The sequence below is a fragment of the Neopelma chrysocephalum genome, unplaced genomic scaffold (genome assembly GCF_003984885.1).
Source record: "Neopelma chrysocephalum unplaced genomic scaffold, ASM398488v2 Primary Assembly neopelma1_97116, whole genome shotgun sequence".
Classification (NCBI taxonomy): domain Eukaryota; kingdom Metazoa; phylum Chordata; class Aves; order Passeriformes; family Pipridae; genus Neopelma; species Neopelma chrysocephalum.
This window is the reverse complement of record NW_020925758.1, coordinates 1,060,708-1,080,814: the sequence shown is the minus strand read 5'-3', so window position 1 is coordinate 1,080,814 and position 20,107 is coordinate 1,060,708. Positions and strand designations below refer to the sequence as shown.

The following is a 20,107-nucleotide window of genomic DNA, read 5'->3' as shown; positions in this document are numbered from 1 at the left end:
CCTACATCTTCCATATGCATCCAGAAGAACAAATATGCTCACCCACTACTGAAATACTGATCCTTTCTCAATGTAAAGCTCTGACTGATCAAGGCCTCATGATAAAAGTCCAGAACTGCATGTGCTGTTTCTTAAAAGAAACACCAAAAAAACCTCACACTCAACCCGGAAAAAAACCCATGGTGGCTTTGCCAATATTTCACCATATTTGTTTTTTATTATAGAAAGTCCTCTTTTAAGTCACACTAATGCTTCAACTTCTGAGAGAAGATGAACCAGAGATTTATTCAGTGTTATGTAGCAACAGCCCATTCCAGCAGGAAACTGAGCCATGGAGGAGAGTTTTGTCAGGGAAGAAATCTCTCCTGTATAAATGACTCTCCTCAGCAGAGCTGGGCTATTTATACATGTGTTTGTACCGACATCAGATGAATGCTCCTCATTCATTTGATTGTCACTTCTCCTTCCCTTCAGTGCTCCTCCAACTCTCCCTTTTGGATGGTTTCATCACCCTAAGCAGGGCTTTCTAGCAGGAATAAGGATAATTTTAAGATAAAGATGTTGTCAAATGCCTTTCAAAGAATACAACATACATTTATTTGTGTATTTAATGTGTATGACTCTCTTCTCCCTCTAAAGTCAGAGGGTACACACTACTCATTGAGTGATGCCCACCCTCCATCTAAAGCTGATACTGATCCCCTCAAGAGTAAAACCAGCACCATGCAAACCAGCCGAGGAGGAAAGGTCAAATCAGAAAAAATCAGCTTGTAGCACTGATGCACGTTGAGGGGGCAAGGCGTGGGGGGGGAGCTTGTAGGTAAAGTTAAGCATTAATTTGTAAAGCATGTTTGTCATGCAAACTATCCAGCATTCAGAGACTGATGATTACTGCCTTCCTAATAGCTGCGTATGATTAACTTAATTTTCTTGTGAATTTACTGTGGATGGTGTCTGTGCTGTGTCTGATGAAACCAATGGACTTATGCCTTGCTTGCATATTGGGCATCATGGCTCAAAGATCAGCTAATAAGTCTTTGCTTATATAATCATCGTTTAAAAAAAACAAGAGGCATAAACCCTGTGAGAACAAAGTAGCATAGACCTTGATTAGTCTCACTAGAAAGAAAAGCAGAAATGCAGTCCTGCATATAGTGACTCTCGACCTCTGCTTCACCTCCAGCTACGTCCTGGTCTGCAGTGATTGTAACTAGGACATAATCTGACAGGTTGCACATGCAAATTGCCTTCTTATCCGTGCACCTTAAAATGTTAAATGTGCTCTTCCTCATTATTTCACCCAAGGAAATAGGGAAGAGGTAACGAATCCTGCTTTTTTTTTTTTCCAAGGCATGAACTATGGCATTGAGACTGCTCATCAGCAATGAAAGTCTCTTCTCTAGCACCACGTGTGAAGGTGAAACAAGCAGACAAATGACAAGGAGATGGGGAGTTTGCCATAAGGACCTCTTTAATAAAAACACAGCTCTAATCTCAGTCTCCCCAGCCCAGCTGTGGCACCAATCTGTGACCTCTCCCTGGGTCCCTCACCTGGAGCTTTAGTAACTCCTAGAATGCAGATGAAAGGCTCAGCCATCCAGCTGTGCATAGTGCCTCGGGTCACAGAGTGCCAGAGGGACTCCAAAAACATTTTGTAAATGCATGAGGTGTACCTCTGGCTGTGGGGAGTGGAAGGAGGGAGTCCACCGAGCCAATGCTTGGTGCACGCAACTTGAAAGTTCAGTTTAGGAGGTGCCCAAGTGACATCACGACTGTGGCAAGGCAGAATCGGAAACACTTTCTGCTCTATCCTTGCCTGTAGGCCAGGCTAATGCCACTGGAATAGCCTTCAGCTAAACAGAAAAGCTGTTTAATCAGTTTTGATTAATTTGTATTTCTAAATGCAGGAGAGGTGGATAAGCAAGAACAAGAAATTTGGCAAAAACAGCAATTTCACAAAAAGACAGCAGGAAGCAACAGGTCTTGGGGATTGGGTGGAAAGCAAGGTGAGAAGAGTTATTAACTAGTACTTGTGGAAAGGACTCCAGTTTCTCCAGAACAATAGCGGAGAAATAGGCAGTGCACTGCCTATGCATTGACATGGTGTGTTTAACCCCAAGAGGTTCCAAGAGATGTAAACTGAGTCAAAGCTCACAAGGTCTCCCCTAATGAATGCCCAGTGATAATCCAAGCAGGTGCAGGACAGGGAACGGACTTTTGGTCTGACCAACCAAGATGACTGGTGGCACTCTTCAATGTGACACTTCACTTTTGGCACAGATTTCTACATCGAATCACAGAATCATGGAATCGTTTGGTTGGAAGGGGTCTTTAAGGGTCATCTAATTCCAACCCTCCTGGACTGAGCAGGGACACCTTCCACCAGACCAGGTTACTCAAACCCAAATCCATAATTTCTCTCTGGGCAACCTGTGTCAGGCACATTTCTTGTGCCAGGACGGCAATCTACTTCTCCAAAAAGTAAGAGGGACAACTTTTCCCTCACATCCTGTATCTTTCTAGATAGTAAAATTGTACATAGGCTTTAAGGTTGTACTGCAGCACTGTTTTCTGCCATATGCAAGACCACTACATATCACCAGGGAACACCAAACTTCTCAGAGATGGCTAAGTGCTGTTACAACACAGATAAAAACATAAAAATAGCAGCAATACAGAGTTTGTACCTTCATCTGCGCACTACACTGAAACAAACCACAATGCCCAAACACCAAAGAACACTAAATGGTTCTCTGATCCCTCTTATCACAGATATATCTACTGACTGTGGGTAGGTTTTGCTCCATATTTCATCTCCAGCAACAAGCAATGAAGTTGCAAATGGCATTACTGAGCATACCAAGATGCCCATGCAGTAAAGATAACACTGAAATTGTGATATGAATCTATTTTCAGCTTTCATCTGAATATTCAGGATGTCTCCTCTTATCTCTGTTATATATTATTTTTATGCAGTGAAAGATGACAAACACAGAAAGGAAAGAGCAATCAGGAAGCTGCCTCCTGGGACAGACATATATGTTCTCACAGGGCTTTTTTTTTTCTTTTACCTTTTATTTTTCTGATTAGTCAATCACTTTTTAACCACCTCAGGGAAATGCAAGGTGAATTAGGAGAAAGAAGGTCAAGGTTATCATGGAAAAGTGTAATCCCCTCTCTGTGGGAACTGGTTAATAGTTATGGCTAGACTCAAGTGTGGACCTCTGTTGGGAATCCCAGTGAAGGTCAAAGGCAGAGAGGAAATAAAGCTGCACTGAGATCTTAGGCAGTTAGAGGCAGACAGATGTTCATAGGCTTTAATGAGCAGCCTTGGCTCCAGGCCTTTCTTGGCAGAGCTGTTTAGTTTTAGTACTTTTCCTTGTAGTACAAGGTAAGGCTCTGGTTATCTGGCTCTGCTTAGCTAACTGCTGATGATTTTTCCATCTAAGCATGACAATGAAGAAACAAATTAATAATCTGAGACTTGATGGATTGGGTCACGGGGAATGATGTGCAGCTGTAATCATGAAAAGCAAAAAAAATAAAGAAAAATAATAATTTTAGTTTAAATGAGGACCAGTTTAAAAAGTTTAAACAGCAAATCTAACGGAGCTCTCACTGCAAGATTTACCCCTCCTTTTTACAATTCTGTCATCAGGGGGAACAAACTGAAGGAAAATAACATGAAATGGACTTTTTCTTTACTAATTCTATTTTCAAGTTAGCCTGCTGGGGGTCATGCCTCTACTTTGGTAACTCATTTGAGTTCAGCAGTGTTGAGAATTTTGACAGAGAATTTTCTATGCTAAGTAAAATACATTAAATTGGAAAGTACAGGTTTAGCAAGTGTCTTCTGCTCAAAAAGCAAAAAGGCTATAAAACCAACTGTTATCAAACAGTGAAAACTGTGAACTTCCATTAAAAAAAAATAAGAAAAAGACATATTAAACATCGTGAAGACTTTTAGTCCTCTCTGCTAGGGCACAATGCAATTGTGCATTGTCCTTAATGAAACAGCCACCGCAGCACTTGGTGGAGAATATTTTTGTTCTTTGTCAGGCATGTAGCAACTCTGATGCTCAGAGACTGATTTCAGTCTCTTTTCCAATATTTTTGGATGTGTCATTTTTGGGTGTCTCAACTGATCTAATATAATACGATATTATGAATGGAAATGTTTTCATGGAGTGATCTCTCATTTCAGACTGCTTTTCACTATTACAGTCAAGATCCTGGTCTCAGTGAAAGACATGGATATATCTAGGTGGCTTAAGCACGAGCAGTCATTGGAACTTGATCAGTTACAAGGCAACAAAAAGCTTTAGAGCCTTACATTGGCAGGTTATACAAATTCTCTGCTCCCTGTGTTCTCAGTTGATTCTCTTTTCATTTTGAAGGCTATGAACTACTATTCTTTGAAGCTCTTTTTTAGCACATCAGAATCTCATCCACCACTGATTGGTTCAGTAAAGCTCGCCCTTTTCCACAACCAAGTGTGAAATCTGCTTTGTGATAAATATCTGATGGTGCAGGAGCACTGGGTTGGCTCCCAAGCTAAATTCATTTATGTTGTAGCAAAACACCTGCCTCTGTGTCATCACAAAAGCAGCTCCCCATTGTAAAGTACAATTCAGTCTCTCAGACAAGATTCAGATTCCCTTTTTTCCCCCTCTGCAGGAGAGGAACAGATGTCCCTAGCAGCCGAAAGGAGCTTCCTCCCTCTTCATCTACCCAGCTTATATTTCCAAGTCACGAGACCTAAAACTCTTCAGAGTCAGTTGGTGAGGGTTTATTGTTTCCATGACACCAGTCCCTTCCCACAGCCACTCAATGCTCACATAATTACTTTACATGACACCTGCTGACTGGATGTGACAGATTTACACTAGGATTGCACCCAGATCTCCATGTATTCAGCCCAGCCATCAGCATGATGGGTTCCTTCGGATCAGTAGTACGCTACACCTGCCGTGGGAGAGCTTCACAACTTCCCACGTGTCTGGTCTGTCCTATCAACAAAGGGGTTTTGATCATTTTATAGGTCAGAGCAGAGACCGTCTGCTCTTCTCCCAAAGGCTGGACAGCAACTACCACATGGTGTCTAATGTGGTAGACATTAGATTTGGTCAGAGAAATGCCTACCTTGCCAACAGGTGCCTACTTTGTTGTTGCAGAATGCAATGGTGAGACTTTAGGAGGAAGCACAACAAGCTATGAGAGACAGGTGAAGGCAGGACAAATATTTATCAAACTGCCGTGTAACAGAGTTTTAAATTTTTGGGCTTAAGATGTGGCCAACTTCCTTGTTGACGTGCCCAAGGTTTGGATGAAGAATAGCAGTCAGTTACAAAAACCCAGAGAAGTTATTGACTCATAGATATATTTGCTGTAAATGAAGAGTTCCTCTTCATTCAGCATAGAAATTTACATGCAGTAAGGTAAAATAGAATAAAGCAAAGCTTACCTGAAGAGGCTGAAGAATCGTAAGTACTTCGGTCCTTCTTATTTGTCCTGAAGGGCTGAATGTCCTTTTCCCTGTAAGTTCCAAACCCTTCAAAGCTTCTTCTTTTATTCCCACTTGCATCATTGTCCCGCTTCTCACTTGAGGAATTCATTTCACCAAACATGTCCAGGGACTCTGACCTTCCATTACTCTCAGTATTACCAGAGTATCTCTTTGTGCAAGAGTCAATGGGATCACTGCTTGAGTCGTTTTTATCTTTACTCTGTGACCACTGCTGGGTATCAGAAAGTGATAACGTAGACAGTGTATCCACTTCAAAGTTACTCTTTGAGCCTTTGTGCCCGGTTTCACAATGCTGGTGCTTCTGCTTCTCCTTATGCTTGCTTTTCTCGTTGAGCAAGGAGAGGTCTTTGTCTGAGCCACTCAGCCTTTCATTCATGGCATGGCTGGAGAAGCCAGTGGACTTGCTGGCGAAGAGACCACTCAGATCTTCATGTGTCCCCAATATCCGCTCATCCTTATGCTTGTGCTTATGTTTGTGTTTCCTTTTGTGAAGTCGGCCACTTGAAAGGCTCGTCCCTCCAACCTTTGGAGGAGCTAAAGGGGACTGCATGTCTCCAAGGCCCATTCCCACAGGGGTTTGTAGGTGCACTCCGTGTTTTGCTTTGTGTTTGGCAGTGGTGGACATCTTCATATGAGAGCTTGCATGGAACTGGGGTGGGGGCACGGTAGGTCTCATAAATGGGGAAGCCGCTCCGAGCGTGTGAGACAGGTACAAAGGAGCTGGATACTGACCGTAGTAACCAAGATTCATCATAGGCATTGATGTGTAAGGCATTCCATAGGGTGCATAGTAACTCCCACTGGGAATAGGGTAACCGAACCCTTGTAAAAAAGGCACCTTTGTCATGGTGTCATTGGTTTTGGCAGGTCTACCACGCTTCTTCTTAGACTTCATGTCAGAGGTCCTGCGAAGATAGAGCAATGGGTCATACTGGATATATGGCACAGGGTAGTAGTGATCAAAATTAATCCTGAAGATGCTGGGATATGGATTTTCGTGATAAAATGTATAGCTTCTATGGGAAATCCTGAACACTTGGAACTTATTGATGAGTTCCTCAAGGTCTGCCAGAAACTGGAGGTCATCTCTGTTCTGCAGGCTTTTCCTTTTCCTCTTGTGCTTTGGCTTTTTAATACTCTCATGAGAGAGAAAGTTATCCACAATGAGATGCTTCTGCCGGTGACCATGCCTGTTCTTTGTGCTGGTGTCAGATGGGATAGCCTCTGGATTGTCCAGGGTGCAGAAATCAAAGGAGTATCTCCGGCGGGATTCTGAGCTTTTCTCGGCCTGGTCAGAGGTGCTGTTGTTGTCTGTACCTATCCCACTGTCGCTCGGGATGGTTTCCTCGCTGTGAGACTCGCTCACTGGCGACAGCGTGACTTCCTTCAGAGAACCTATTTCACAGAGGTGGGAAGGTGAATTAGCCATTAGCCTGGGTGGAGACAGCTTCCAAGTTCCACTGTGCATTCCTTTCTGGGTTTTTGTAGGAAGAGCACTGATAGGTTGAAGATTTGGCATAGTTTTTAACTCTGAAAAATTTGTTTCAGTGCTTGCAGGGCTAAGGTTCCCGTTAGTCCCCACTACCTGTGTCGAAAGCGGATGAATAGCTGCTGGTGACGATGCCACAAGTGACTGCAGGTTGGAAGGCACTGCTGGGTTTTCTGGCTGGCTGGAAACAGGCCTTGAGTGCTTGATGGCTGTCTTAGGTTCTTCTGGCTGAGTCTGCAGCTCTGCCCTTGGCTTTCTGCCTCGTTTTTTACCAATGTAGATAGTCCCCCTCTTGCTAACATTGATCTGCTTCCCTAGTCTGGCATCAATGGTGGTTGGCCCAGCACTAGATGGTGGCTGGACTTTTGCTTTCAGAGCTATGCTGCTGGAGCAGGAGGACAAGATCTGATTGAGAATATTCTTCCTTTTAAGGGTTTTCATTTTATTAATGGTCTTGATGGTCTTCTTATCCAAGACCCCAAGCTTCCCGACCTTTTTGTGAAACTTGAGTTCACTGATGGACTTGTCCTCTCCTGGGACCATCTGGGCCAACTTGGCCAGATTCCTTCTCCTCTTCCTTTTCTTTGTTCCTGGAAATTCACGGTTGATTGGACTCACTGGGCTGGTGGAGGTTCCCTCGTGAATGGTTTCAACGGTGAGCAAAGGCTGTTTCTTTGGTCGTCCTCTTTTTTTCTTGACAGGTGTGATCACAGTAAGACTGTCTGTATTGGTGTACAGAGGGCTGGATGGTGTGATGGGATAGGCTGAGGGAGGCTCCACCATCAGCTTCTCAGATGTTGTCATGGAGGTCTCCCGAAGGATAGACTTAGGTTTGCTGCAGGTCCATCGCCGCTTTGCTGCGTGTTTGGGGTGCTGGACTTCAGATAATTTGCCAGCTGTGGAAAGGTCGGTGGGCAGGAGAGTGGATGTCACTGGTAGAGGTTTTCTGACTCTGGCGGCACTGTTGGGGGAAGCTTTGTCAGTGAACACACTGCTGTCAATAGATACCAACGGGGACTCGTTTTCCATCACTTTCCCTGGCTTTGGGGCTCGAAGATCTTTTTTACTCGCCTCTAATTGAGAGCTAGTCCTGTTTGCTATTTCACTGCTCATAGTAAGTACAGAAGGCAGACTTTTCTCCTGGATAGTTTTCTCTATAGAAGATTTTATGGATTGCCTTTTTTTCCTTTTGTGGCCAGAGGCATCTGTCGTCGGAGACTTTATTGGGATAGTAATTCGTACATGACTGGTGTCACTTTCGCAACTGCTAGCAGAAATGGGATTCTGCTTTGAGGGTGATGTATCCAACATGCTGTCCATCGAGTAAGACTCCTTTTTCCCTTCCATGCTGTCATGGGATTTGCTGTCAAATGCTTTCTGGGCACTCTTCACCCACTCCATGTCCGTGGTTTGGATGGTCTGACTTATCAAGTCCTTTTTGTTGGACTTCTTCTTCGTACTTCCAGCGGGCTGGTCAGGGGCCTCCAGCTGCACACCTCCCTCTGGATCCCCAAGAGGCAAAAGCCCACTGCAGTCGGAGGCACTGCTCGGCTGGGCGGCCACGCTGATGCCGCTGGGTGACGGGACTGCACTGCAAATACCAAGCTCTTTACTACTGACTGACAGCTGCCCCCACGTGCTGCTGCTGCTGCAGGACTTCTTGGCCTGGGATTTGCTGAAGGGAACTCCTGGCTCCAGAGCAGAGACCTTGGTGGCACTGACTGCTTCCCTGCTGGGTTCTGTGTTGATGAAGCAACTTTGAGAAGCGGATCCGGTGTCGGGGCTCGCTGACCAGTCAAGATGGTGCTGGTTGCTACTTTTTTGCTGGTGCTTTGATTTTAAGGTGTCACTGGTGAAGTCTTGTTGAAGGCCCGGATCATAGTGCAGAGCAGAATGTTTCTGTGGCCTGTCATAAACCTGGAAGGTAGCAGAAAGGAAATAGAAAAAAAAAATTAGTCTATCAGTCTATTCATAATCCCTGGTTGCAGCTCTTTATTTGTACAGTGAATGAAAACTCTTCTTAACCAGTGTCCTTGTAAGAGTTAGGAACTTTTATAAAGTTGTTCTTATACTTGAGCCAAATTTGCATTCAGATTCATGCACAGTAAACAAGTTTTTTTTGGTTTCTCCACTCCAAAAGCAGTGGAAATATTTCTATAAATACAAAATTGCCTAGGAAACATTTCTATTGATTTTTAATTTGAAACATAAGTAAAATATTCCCCTTCAATGGATGAATGATGCAACTCAACCTCCTGGCAAGAATTCCCTTTTCCTTAAAAATAATCCCTCACAGAACTTGAGGCTTAACAACAGCAATTAAGCTCATTATTGTAAACAAGTAAACTGAAAAAATTATCTTAGAAGTTGTAACAAACAAGAGGAAAACCCATGGATCCACTTCCCTATGAAGCCCGATTCCTCAAAGATTTATCTGAATTTCCAAATAGAAGCCATCCCCACAAACTTGGTGCTTAACATCATATGCGCAGCGTCAAGTGTGTGAGGCACACTTGGCAGGTTCAAGATTTGCATTACTTCTTTTCCATTTTAATAATCTGCTATTTGCAATGTTGGTGAGAGATATTTTCAACATGATTTCCAATCTGACAGGAGCTCTTCAACCCACAGAGGTTACAGCAAGGGCAGAATTAAGCTGAAGACTCTTACAGAGCAAAAGAAAGTCCACTTTTTTTCTTGGTGGGCCTCCTTCAGCTAAAGAAATTCTGTTTACTACAGCTGTAACTTTTTGATAAGTCTTTTAAAAGCAAAAAAAAATTATTTATTTTTTATTTTCTTTAATTGACTTGTTTTCTCATGTTAGATTTAGGAGTTTTTATTTTGCAAAGCTCTGGGTCAAACTGTACAAGTGACTTTGTACACCTAGTACAGAACTGTACAGAACTGGGTGTACCAAGTACTGACACTGTTCTTAATGTCAAATAAATGATGAGAGACTTAAAATAAATGCGTAGCCAAGGAAAGAACGATAAAAAACAACTGCTAAGTGTTTCATGTTCTTCCAAACACACTCTTACAAGTAAGTTTCTATCAGTAGCCTTATGTTAGAGCCCTCTTTGGGGTGTTTGCAGCAGAAATTTTGGGACAAGGAAGCAGAAGAGCAAAAGAGGGCTTTGAGCCGGGAAATGAGGTGTCCCTAGTTCTGAGCAACTTCAGAGAGATTTGAAAAGGACTAAACATCCCCAAGCCCACAGTGCATTATTTAGTGACCACTAAACATACATGTTATTGACAAAATGATGTTGAGCTATCTTTCATGTGCATATAAAAATGGACATGTGGCTTTCCTGGAATAGGCAATAACGACGAAGCTGTTCTGGTCCATTGTCTGAGAAGCAATCAGGGACTCTTAAATCCTGCAGATAGTTCAGCTGTCATGCACATGGACCAGCCATGCTCAGGGAAAACAGAGATTTCCAGGAATTGTGGAGTGAGAAAACGAAAGCATGCAGCTGCGGTGGAGCTGCAGATGTCGCGGGCAAGCGACACCCAGTTTTCTCAGCCTGAGAGAAGACCCGAAAGCATAAACAGCCCTTGGGGAGTGAATCAGTTCCTCCTCCTCCTCCTCCTCTTCCTCCTCCTCCTTGCAGTGGCCCTCCCATGCATGAGCCATGCAGCACACAGCTGATGCCCTCCCCTGGAAAAGGGAGCCCACACAAACCCACATCTTGAGATGAGTCCAGGGAGGGGTCAAAAGGAAACCAGCAGCCCCAGCACTGGAGTTTTGTAGCTTGTTTTTATTTTGATTATTTTAAACTGATCCCAAAGCTCCTGAGATCTGCCACTTGGGGCTTCTCCTGCCCCCTAGCCACTAGGCTGGGTGTCCTGTCAGCTGGGCACAAGGAGGTGTGTGGGACATGGTCACCCCCTGGTGAGGTCCCAGGGAGCTGGAGGTGGTTGCCCTCCATCCTAGCCTCATATAAAAAATCATCTTCCTGAGGTACCATGACTTGTAATGTGGAAGAGCCCTGGAAATTCTGGGCTGAAGGCTCTCACGGGCCCCAGGACCCACACTAAGGCAGGGCCAGGCTGTTTCTGAACAGATCCCAGGCTGATGGCTGCAGTCAAAGCATCTCCTTACACCCACATTCATTTCCCAAATGCTGAACTGTGAAACTAAATGACCTGAAAAATTTCATTTGGAAGAGGAAAAAAAAAAACAAACAAAAAGATAAGAAAGAGGGTTACATCAGTGAGCAAAAACATGACATGCTGGCAACACCCTGGTCCCTCCATATCTACCACGCACAGAGGGATCTGTAGTTTAAAAGGAGCAATAGTGCCTGATCTGTATTTTAAGGCAGTTAATAAGGGCTCAGAACAGAGAGGCCAGCTATAGATCAGCAATGAATGTTGATATATGGCTTGGCTCCTCCAGCCTCATTTCCTTGGCCTGCACATTGTATAGTGATGATGCAAGTCCCAACACATCCCTAATGATAGCCCTGTCATTACTCCAGCAGCAAGGGACACCACCACATCGATCTTAAAATTCATGAGAGAGATATGCCTATGTCATCAAAGGTGCCAACTCTGGAGGCATTTAATCACATGGATAAGCACTCTGATTTCAACAGGCCTTCAAAAAATGACCAGTCTGCAGGATCAGGGGACTCCATTTCCTCAGCAGGATGTCAGAACTATATATCTGCCCAGGCACATAACAGTCTGCTGGGCTTCCTCATTAAACTTCCTCCAGCACCATATTTACTGTTGGCTCTACCTTGCCAGAGACATCCATATCACACAAAAATAATTCTTCTGCAGCCCAGCAGCCACAGATTATATTTGGCTGCGGCAGGTTGGATTTCACTAGCTGCAATGGATTTACCTAAAAACACTACTAAATCAGTTGAAAGTAACGTAGCCCTATGTATTTTATTCCCTGTGTACCCATCTAGCTTGCTGTCTGATCCTGTTGGTCCCAATTTTTTTTTGGCTTCAATTTTCCCTGATGGGCAAGCACCATCCCAAGAAGCCAACAAGCCTCAGCTCAGCTCAGCCAAGACTCTGCTGAGCTGACAGAGGATGTCGCAGCTGTCAGGAGGGTGAGGGCAGAAACCTGTATCTTGGTACCTTTCACACAAATTCATTACTGTATTTGTCAGTAAGTGTGAAATATACCCCAGCTCCATAGGTCTTGGCAAGGGGCTGTTGACTTGAATAGAGTTCCTGTGGCAGCCAGCCAAGACCAGCATCAGGAATAGTGGGGGTTTTTCATGAAAACAGAAAGATTTACCTTTATTTACTCTTTGGTTTATGAGGCCCTAAAAGTTCTTCAAACTTCAGTGCCTGCCTCTGCTTGTAGCTTGCCCTTTCATTAAATGGGATTTTCTTCTGCAGCCAGCTATTCTGCACTGGGAATGTGCTTCTCCTTCTTTTGTGGAAGTAGAAGTGTAAATTAAGCCATGTAATTTTACTACATTTCTCTATACTTGGTCAACACTTCTCTTGATATGCAGTTTACTGGAAGTGTTTAGTAGGTTAATAATTCTGTCTTTCCTTCAAATAAAATAAAATACACACAGAGAAGCGGGTAGCTTTCCTAACTGCAAAGAAGCTTGAGCAACGTGATCCAGCACATGCTAAACCTTAGACTAGACAAAACAAAATTTGAATCCCCTTATCAGTAGTCTATGAGTTGAATGACAAACTCCTGTGCCTCAGCCCTCAGCTTTAGCAATGGTGGGTAGACCTATAAGCAGGATACGTCCCATACACTGGTGACTAGTGAGCACTGGTCAGAGAGAAGAAGAGGTTTTACACTGTGTGCTTACACCTGCCTTGTCAGATCTCTGAAACCCTGCACCTGAAGGGGTGATTACTCCCCATAACAGTTTTATTTTGGCATGTAGCCCTTGCAGCTGGGGAGATGAGATTGTATCAGTCCCATGAGGAACAGCACCCTACTCTGCAAATAGTTACCAGCAGCAGAATCTGTTCCTCAGAGACTCTTTTCATTTAACTACTGGATGTCTCAGTCTGCCTCCCCATTCCCTTGACTGAGCTTCCATCTAAATCCACATGCTGCTTCCAGTCCCAAAGCAAAAAAAGTGGGAGAAGATGACAACAACCTAATCAAGAGCCTAATAAAATAATAATAATAATGATAATAATATCGAAATAAGACAGAATAAAACTATTAATAATGATAAAATACACAGTTAGAGAAACCCATCACCTGGAAAAAAAAAAATCTGAGTGCTTAAAGTAACGGTCCCCCCTTGCTCCAAACACACCTTTTTGAGGAGGTAACACACACATAAAGCTTGTCAAGAATCTGGCTTGCAAATCAAAGTTAATACTACAACGCCCCCTCTTTAAATCATCGCAGATCCATCTGTGTAATGGCTCCTCAAGTGTAATTCCCTATTAAGAGGCTTTATCTGGAGAGATAAGCAGCTGGTTCCCATGTCACTAATTGCTGTCTGCTGTGATTTTAAAACATCTGCACCATTGTGCTCTTCATTTTCATATTCTAATCACCCTGAAACTTGAAAAAGGTACATCATTGATTGTTTCTGTGGGTTAATTAGTACACAGTCTCCTTGTAGAGACAATTTAAAGGCAGTCAGAACCTCAATCAGCAAGTTTGTTTTAAAAATTAATAACATCGGGAGCGTCTGTGGGGATTGGCATCCACAGTGACACATCAGAGTGTGCTCTGGGGACATACTATCCTTTGTTATCTTCTTCATAGGCTGGAAATAAAACTGAAAAAGAAAAAAAAAAAAGAAAAACAGGAAAGGCTTTCCTAAATGCACAATGTCACTTAAGATCAGGGTCTTCGGAAGTGCTTGCTCTTATCCCAGGGCCATCCTTGTCTCTCCAGCAAGAACAAATCTCATCAGAACACTACCTCTGTGTAGTCTAGGAACTCGTAAGCCATTTTTGGTAACAATATTGCCACTTTGGATCTGGCATCTCATTGGAAATCTACGGGGTAGAGGTGTGATGTGTGTGGACATTTGTTCTGCTGGCAACCCGAGCTGGCAAGATGCTGGATCTCCAGGTGTTGTCTCCAAGCCACCCAGAGGAGGATATTAGCTCAGGCACAGCACTCTGCTATGGCAGTGGTATTCCATGCAAAGTGGACCTTCCAGTCAGCTCAGAATCCAGTCAGCTCAGAGGAAAGGCTGGCCTGAATTCACACGAGCTTCAATTTAAGCTTATACTTGAAAATACTCCAGACAATGCTGGTAACAAAACTTCTGTGCCTAGCAAGAGGTCAGCCTGAGATTTTCCAGATTGAATAAATAAATCTGCTGTCACTGCAGTGGGCACCTGCCTTCTGAAAAATCATACTCTATTCTGGTCCTGAGCTCCTAAAAACTGGAGAATTTCCAAGTGATTTGTTCCCCTTGAAAAAGCTTTCCCTTCAGTTTCTGCTTCCTAGACATGCATAAACACATGTTACCAGAGAAGAAAACCCTTTGAGAAGAAGAAAAAAAAAAAGAGATTTCTAGCTCCAACACATGAATAAATAATCCTGGCTCAGCTCATACTTTTGCTCAAAATTAAGCATTTCCTCTTGTGTCCCAATGGGACAGCTGTAAACTACTCACTTGAAGGCTCTAATCAGAACTACAGGTTGGAGATATTTCATGTCTTTTGGTGAGTGCACTGAGCCTTCCCAGGGTAGAATTATTCTGTAAATAAAAGATGTGAAGGAGAGACCAGGTTCAGGGAAAATACAAGTTGGGCCTGATGACTTAGAGGTTGAGCAATCACTGGCACGAAGCTTGAGGTCTCTGTGATCCAGTCAGGGCAGTTCATAACTGCAGGGGTCTGAAATGGACTTAGGAATTTCTTCAGATCCTCAGTGAATTTAACCAAGGATAAGGGATACGACCAGCATATGACACTTGCTGGAACTACAAACAACAGTGGTGTCTTTTGAGAAACTCCACTGAATCTGTTTCAAAACAGGCAGAGGGGTTTTCATTAAAGGTGAAACAGTAATGGAAGACACATCAGCAGGCACTAACATAAAATTCATTGCTATCACTCCAAAACAAGGGATTTTCCATAATTTGCCAAATTTATCACTTCCAGAGTTTACTCCTTCCGCAGCTCTCTGGGTCTTAAGTAGCACAAAGCCCAAACACCACCACGCCCACAGGAGTGTGGATCACAGAATCATAGAAAGGTTTAGATTGGAACGGACCTTAATAGTCTTTCCAATTCCTCATCTTTCATTTGACATAGAAAGAGAGGCAGGAATAAACACGAAGCTGCCCTTGAGAGCACAACGCAGCATGGGGTGGGAGTGGGCTAATTAAAAGTCATAGAACACTTCTTTGTGTCCATTCACCTAACAAAAGCATCCCAGACGGTGGTGCATGTTTTTCTGATTGTATCAATTCAGAGAAACTGAAGTTCAGGCTTTTGCATTATGACTGTTTTGAGAACACCTTGTCTAAAGCACTCACCCTGAAGGAAAAGACAGAGCAATTCACAAAGATTACTGAAGGTAATCCACTCTTGTGGTTGCAAATCGTGATTTTTCATGCATTCCTGATAAAGCATCATGATTTTCTAAATATTTTGGAAATTCCAAAGTTATTCCAAATTCATTTTGCTACCAGCTTTAAACAGGATAATTTGCACACTGTTTCAATCTCCTGCAATGTTTCAGACCTTGCCATTTTCCACGTACAGGGATTGAGGATTTTATATAGGCAAATAACAACAACATGTTGAATTTATAAAGGTAGGATTTGGCGCTGCAGGCTGATCTCCTCCTTGCTCATGGAATAGACCCATCGCTACACAGATTTTTTTTATCAAATGTTTAAACAATCCTGCTCTTTTCAAGGCTTTGTACTAAGCACCGAGTCTGGGAAAACTCTAAACAATGGGATTTTTCTGTCATCTCCAACAAAGAACCCATCATCACCGACATAACAATGCAGTTTAAATATCGTGTTTAACCATAACACTCTTTGCCGCCTCGGTTTAGGCAGCTGGGAGAGAACAATTGGGCACCAGCTAAGGTGGACTACAATGGGACTCATACAATTTTGCCCATTCAACTTCTGAGATAACCCTGGTTTGGTCCTTGTTTGGCCTCAAGCCCGTGCATGGATTTTTAAGCAAACGTTTCAGACATTGTATCCACAAAGCCAGGGCTTGCAGAGCAAGACGCCTTTGCTAAGCTGTGCTTTCATTTGTTCAAAAGCTTTGCTAATGAACTCTAACTGCAGCAGTGATATTAAGGCTTTATTATTCGTATATAAAACACACTTCCATCCCTTCAGAAATGGTACAATTCCGTGGAGCTCAACCTACTCTCCCCAGAGTGTATTGTGATGTTGAACATCCTGGTTTCCATCTCATCCTGCTCTTTCATTTTGCTCTGTAATCTCAAGTTGTAGAGGGCAGTGTATATCTGTACTTGTCTCAGCCAAAATCAAACAGCAGAAGGATCCCAAGACAGACTGGGGCCCACAGAAACGTGAGCAGTAAGGGGTATTAATCTCTGAAGGGTTTGTGGTGTTGTCCTGGATGTTAATGCTTCAGCACATCTCAGATAGCTAAATTGGAAATAAGGATGTGAGCAGCCATGCACTTTAAGTTTCTGCTATAATTTTTAAAAGCCTGCAGTGCTTAATTTGCACTGAAAGGTTTCTTTTATCCTTCATTTAATATAGGAATTGCAGCATTACCCTGACTACTTTCTTTTTCCTTTTTTTTTTTTCTTAAGGGATGGGCAAAATATAAATGGCTTTTCCATCATGGCCAGTGATTCTTTCCACTAGAGTTAAATAATTTGATTATAAATTGAGTCCTTAAATGTCAAGGAGATGCTGAATTCACCTGAAAACAGGCATTTAGAGAAGCTCATAAAAGCTCTGGGCTGCAGTCAGTTAGCTCATCATTCTTTTGGTATGCACTTCATTTAGCAGTTACTGACCACCAGATTAATTCTTTCAAAGCATCCTGATTGCAGCTAAGGTCTAGTATGAAGCATTATATGTGCAACAGCATTAGCAAAAAGTCCAGAAATCAGTCAGAACATCTACTGGCACAGCTGGGTTATAAACCTCATGAAAATTTGGGGGACAGGTCAAATACACATTGTCCTCCCCAGTCCAGCTTTAAGATCTGAGTCCTGTACCTTGAATTTAGTGAGGGTATCACCTGTGTCTTCACCAAATTCACCATGAGAAGATGAACTTCAGTGATCGGCAGCAAAATGTGGGAGGCTCATTACCTTTGGAAAATCTGCCTGAAGATGTCATACATGTCATACATCTCATACCATGTCATACATGGTAAATTCCTGGGTCCACTGAAAAGTCACTGCGCTCTGTGCAAAGACAGTGGTGTGTACCATCCAGAGATGAGATGTGGTCTGGACTCTCTCCAAAAGCTGTACCAGACTGCAAAGTGGGATTCTTCTTTGTTTTCACCAGTAAAATAATTTCCTTCAGACAGAAGGGAATAGGAGCACACCCATCTTCCCTTGCACAGTGTGCAGTCCTCACAACAGTCCAAGCAGGCATGCAGTGCAACCTGTCTCATTTGCAAAAGGCTACAGGATGAATGGGGTTTTAGAAGCTTTATGCTCCAGTTCCCCTATAATATGTCCCCTTTTTTCACCACTGTGAGCAGATAAAAAGTGATCCCTCTCCTCTTTCCCCTAAAATTGGTAGCAACCCTAGGAAGTGATAAGTGGGGAAATATCCTTGCACACGTTGAAGATGTCAAAGCGTGGCAGACATCTCTGTGTCTGGACTAGAACTGATCCTCCTGGGACATGGCTGTTTGTGATTTAAGCCTTCAGTCAGATGATTTTAAAGTCACAGAATCATTAAGGAATGACGGAAGGCAGGGTTGAAGAAGGATGCTCAGCACTGCACCAGGACATGTGTTGTGGGAATGCTAATGCCCAGCTGCAAGTCCTCTTTCAAGACCATGGAAAGGGTTATTTTGGGCAGCTGCAAAAACACATGTTGCCCTGACTAAATCTGATTGCTCTCCTATAAGAACTAATCATACTATCCCCTGGATGATTTGGCTCTTCCACACAGATGTTTTCGCAGGTTCCTCACCACACCTAAAGCCAAGTCTAGCAATAAGGTGTTGGAGCAACAACAACAACAACATAGTGGCATAAAATATCTCCCTGGTGATGCCAGGTGAGGTGATGAAGAGTGACACTGCATTTTTGGGACGTTGTTGTGCTTTTTCTGAATGACACGTATCTCTTCTTTGATGTTCATCCCTCATCTCTTCTTCCTCCCCTCCCTCCCCAGCAATGACAAAATCACCTTTACTAATAAACCTCCAGCTCGAATAGCAGGTTTTATTTAGTGTGCTATAAAAACAGTCATTTCTCAGATCATAAAAGGGGCTCAACTGGACTGCATCATTTTGCTGAAGTGAGTTTTCTGGTGGAGCAATTCTCCCTTCTAAATGCCACAGTCCTCCACTATCAGTATTTATGTACCAAAATAAAATGCAATTCTCTGTATTTTATTAAGTGTGAATCTACAGCGGAAATCCATTTGGGAGCTGATCCCAGGATTTTATTGTCCCTTGATTTTTATACTTTCAAGACATTCTCAACTGTTTTCACAACATCACCAGGCTAACTACAGTTTTATTAAGGTAAAACAGCATCACTTTGAAGCCCTGACCAAGTTTAGGTTTGTTTTCTATGCACATAAATCAACAGAAGCACAGACCAGAAGAAGAAAGGGCATGAGCAGTGGTCTAGAAAAGGTGATTGCAAAACACCCCAAGCACAGCTTAGTGCTTGAATGACCTCCCAAACTTTTCTAGCTTCTCACCTAACAAATCAGGTGTAAAATTCAGCTTATGGAGTCCCCAGTCTTTCCCCCATGAGGTTGACTATGTAGGTAAAAGCCTTTAAATATAAATTCAGGCCTGGGATTAGCATCCAGAACAGAACTGGCATCAGGAGAGCGTCCAGGTCAGAACTAGCCTATCCTACACTGAGAATCTGGTCTGGACAAACCCTTAAAACTCCTGAACCAGTGCAGAAATCCAGTGATTTTTGTGCACATACTCCCCCCTTAGGAGTGGAGACACTGAGATCAGACAGAGTGAAGGTGTAGAACCACCAGCACTTCAGAGCATTGTCCTTTTAATTGCCCTTGTTCTAGTAACTCACATAAATACATTTCTTTGCTCTACACATGTTGACAAAGCAAAACCATTCCAAGCCCTGTTGTTGTTTCCTCTTAAGTGCTGGCTGCATGCTCAAGTTGAGTAAGTGTATAAAAGTACTGGACACAGAAGATACAGTCTCCTGCCCAAGCAGCTTGGCAAAGGGAGTAAATAACAAACAGCAGTACATGTTTCAGACCTCAAAGTGCATTTGTCCATTGCTAATGGGGGAAAGGTATGCCTCTTTCTTTTCAAAATGTGCTTATTTTGAAGAACTGGCATTGTAAGAGTTGGCAGAAGGTGAGTGTTTCAAAGAGCTACTCGAGGAGAGAGAGGGAGATTGGTTAAAGCACAGGTGAACCTGGTGTTAAAAGCATCTGAGATACACTCAAAAGGGCCTAAAAATACATGGGACAAGAGTGCCATGGGAGGTCCTTCAGTTTGGCGGATACACAGGATTTGAAACTGAAGCTAGGAAAACTGAGATGAGAAACATGGTTCACAGTTTTTATAGGATGTATAAATAATCATGAGAACAGCTTATCAGCAATGGTTTTTCTAGAACTGGAAGTTTCTTTTAATCAAGGCTGGGTGTTTTTCTAACTGATATGCATCAGTACATGACATCTATTGGATTTGTAACAGAAACACATTTAGGCAAATCCTGTGGTATGAGTCATGCGGGAGGTTTGACTAAGGGGTTCTTTCTAGCCTTAAATCTGTGACTATAGAACCTCTCTATATCCTCCAGTGTTTTGTCCAACCTGGTGTGAAGCAATTCCAGCAATGTGTCTTCAACCCCTTCTTCTGGGAGTCTACAACCCAATGTAATAAATTTCACTGTTCATAGTCTCTTCTCTCTTCTCCTGGAATCATTTCCATTCCTAGACATACCTCAGGTCTGGATTCATCCCAATTCTTCCATGGACCAA

The 20,107-nt window shown here is 43.0% G+C and overlaps 1 protein-coding gene across 3 annotated transcripts in view; it reads right to left on the bottom strand.

The window, feature by feature from the left end:
- The window catches only part of SETBP1 (SET binding protein 1), a 268,798-nt gene that overhangs the window by 75,283 nt on the left and 173,408 nt on the right, over window positions 1–20,107 (bottom strand). For all 3 annotated transcript variants that reach the window (XM_027671623.1, XM_027671625.1, XM_027671626.1), the window contains one exon: window positions 5,465–8,933. In XM_027671623.1, coding sequence (XP_027527424.1) covers window positions 5,465–8,933 — 3,469 coding nt within the window. The remainder of the gene's footprint in view (window positions 1–5,464; window positions 8,934–20,107) is intronic.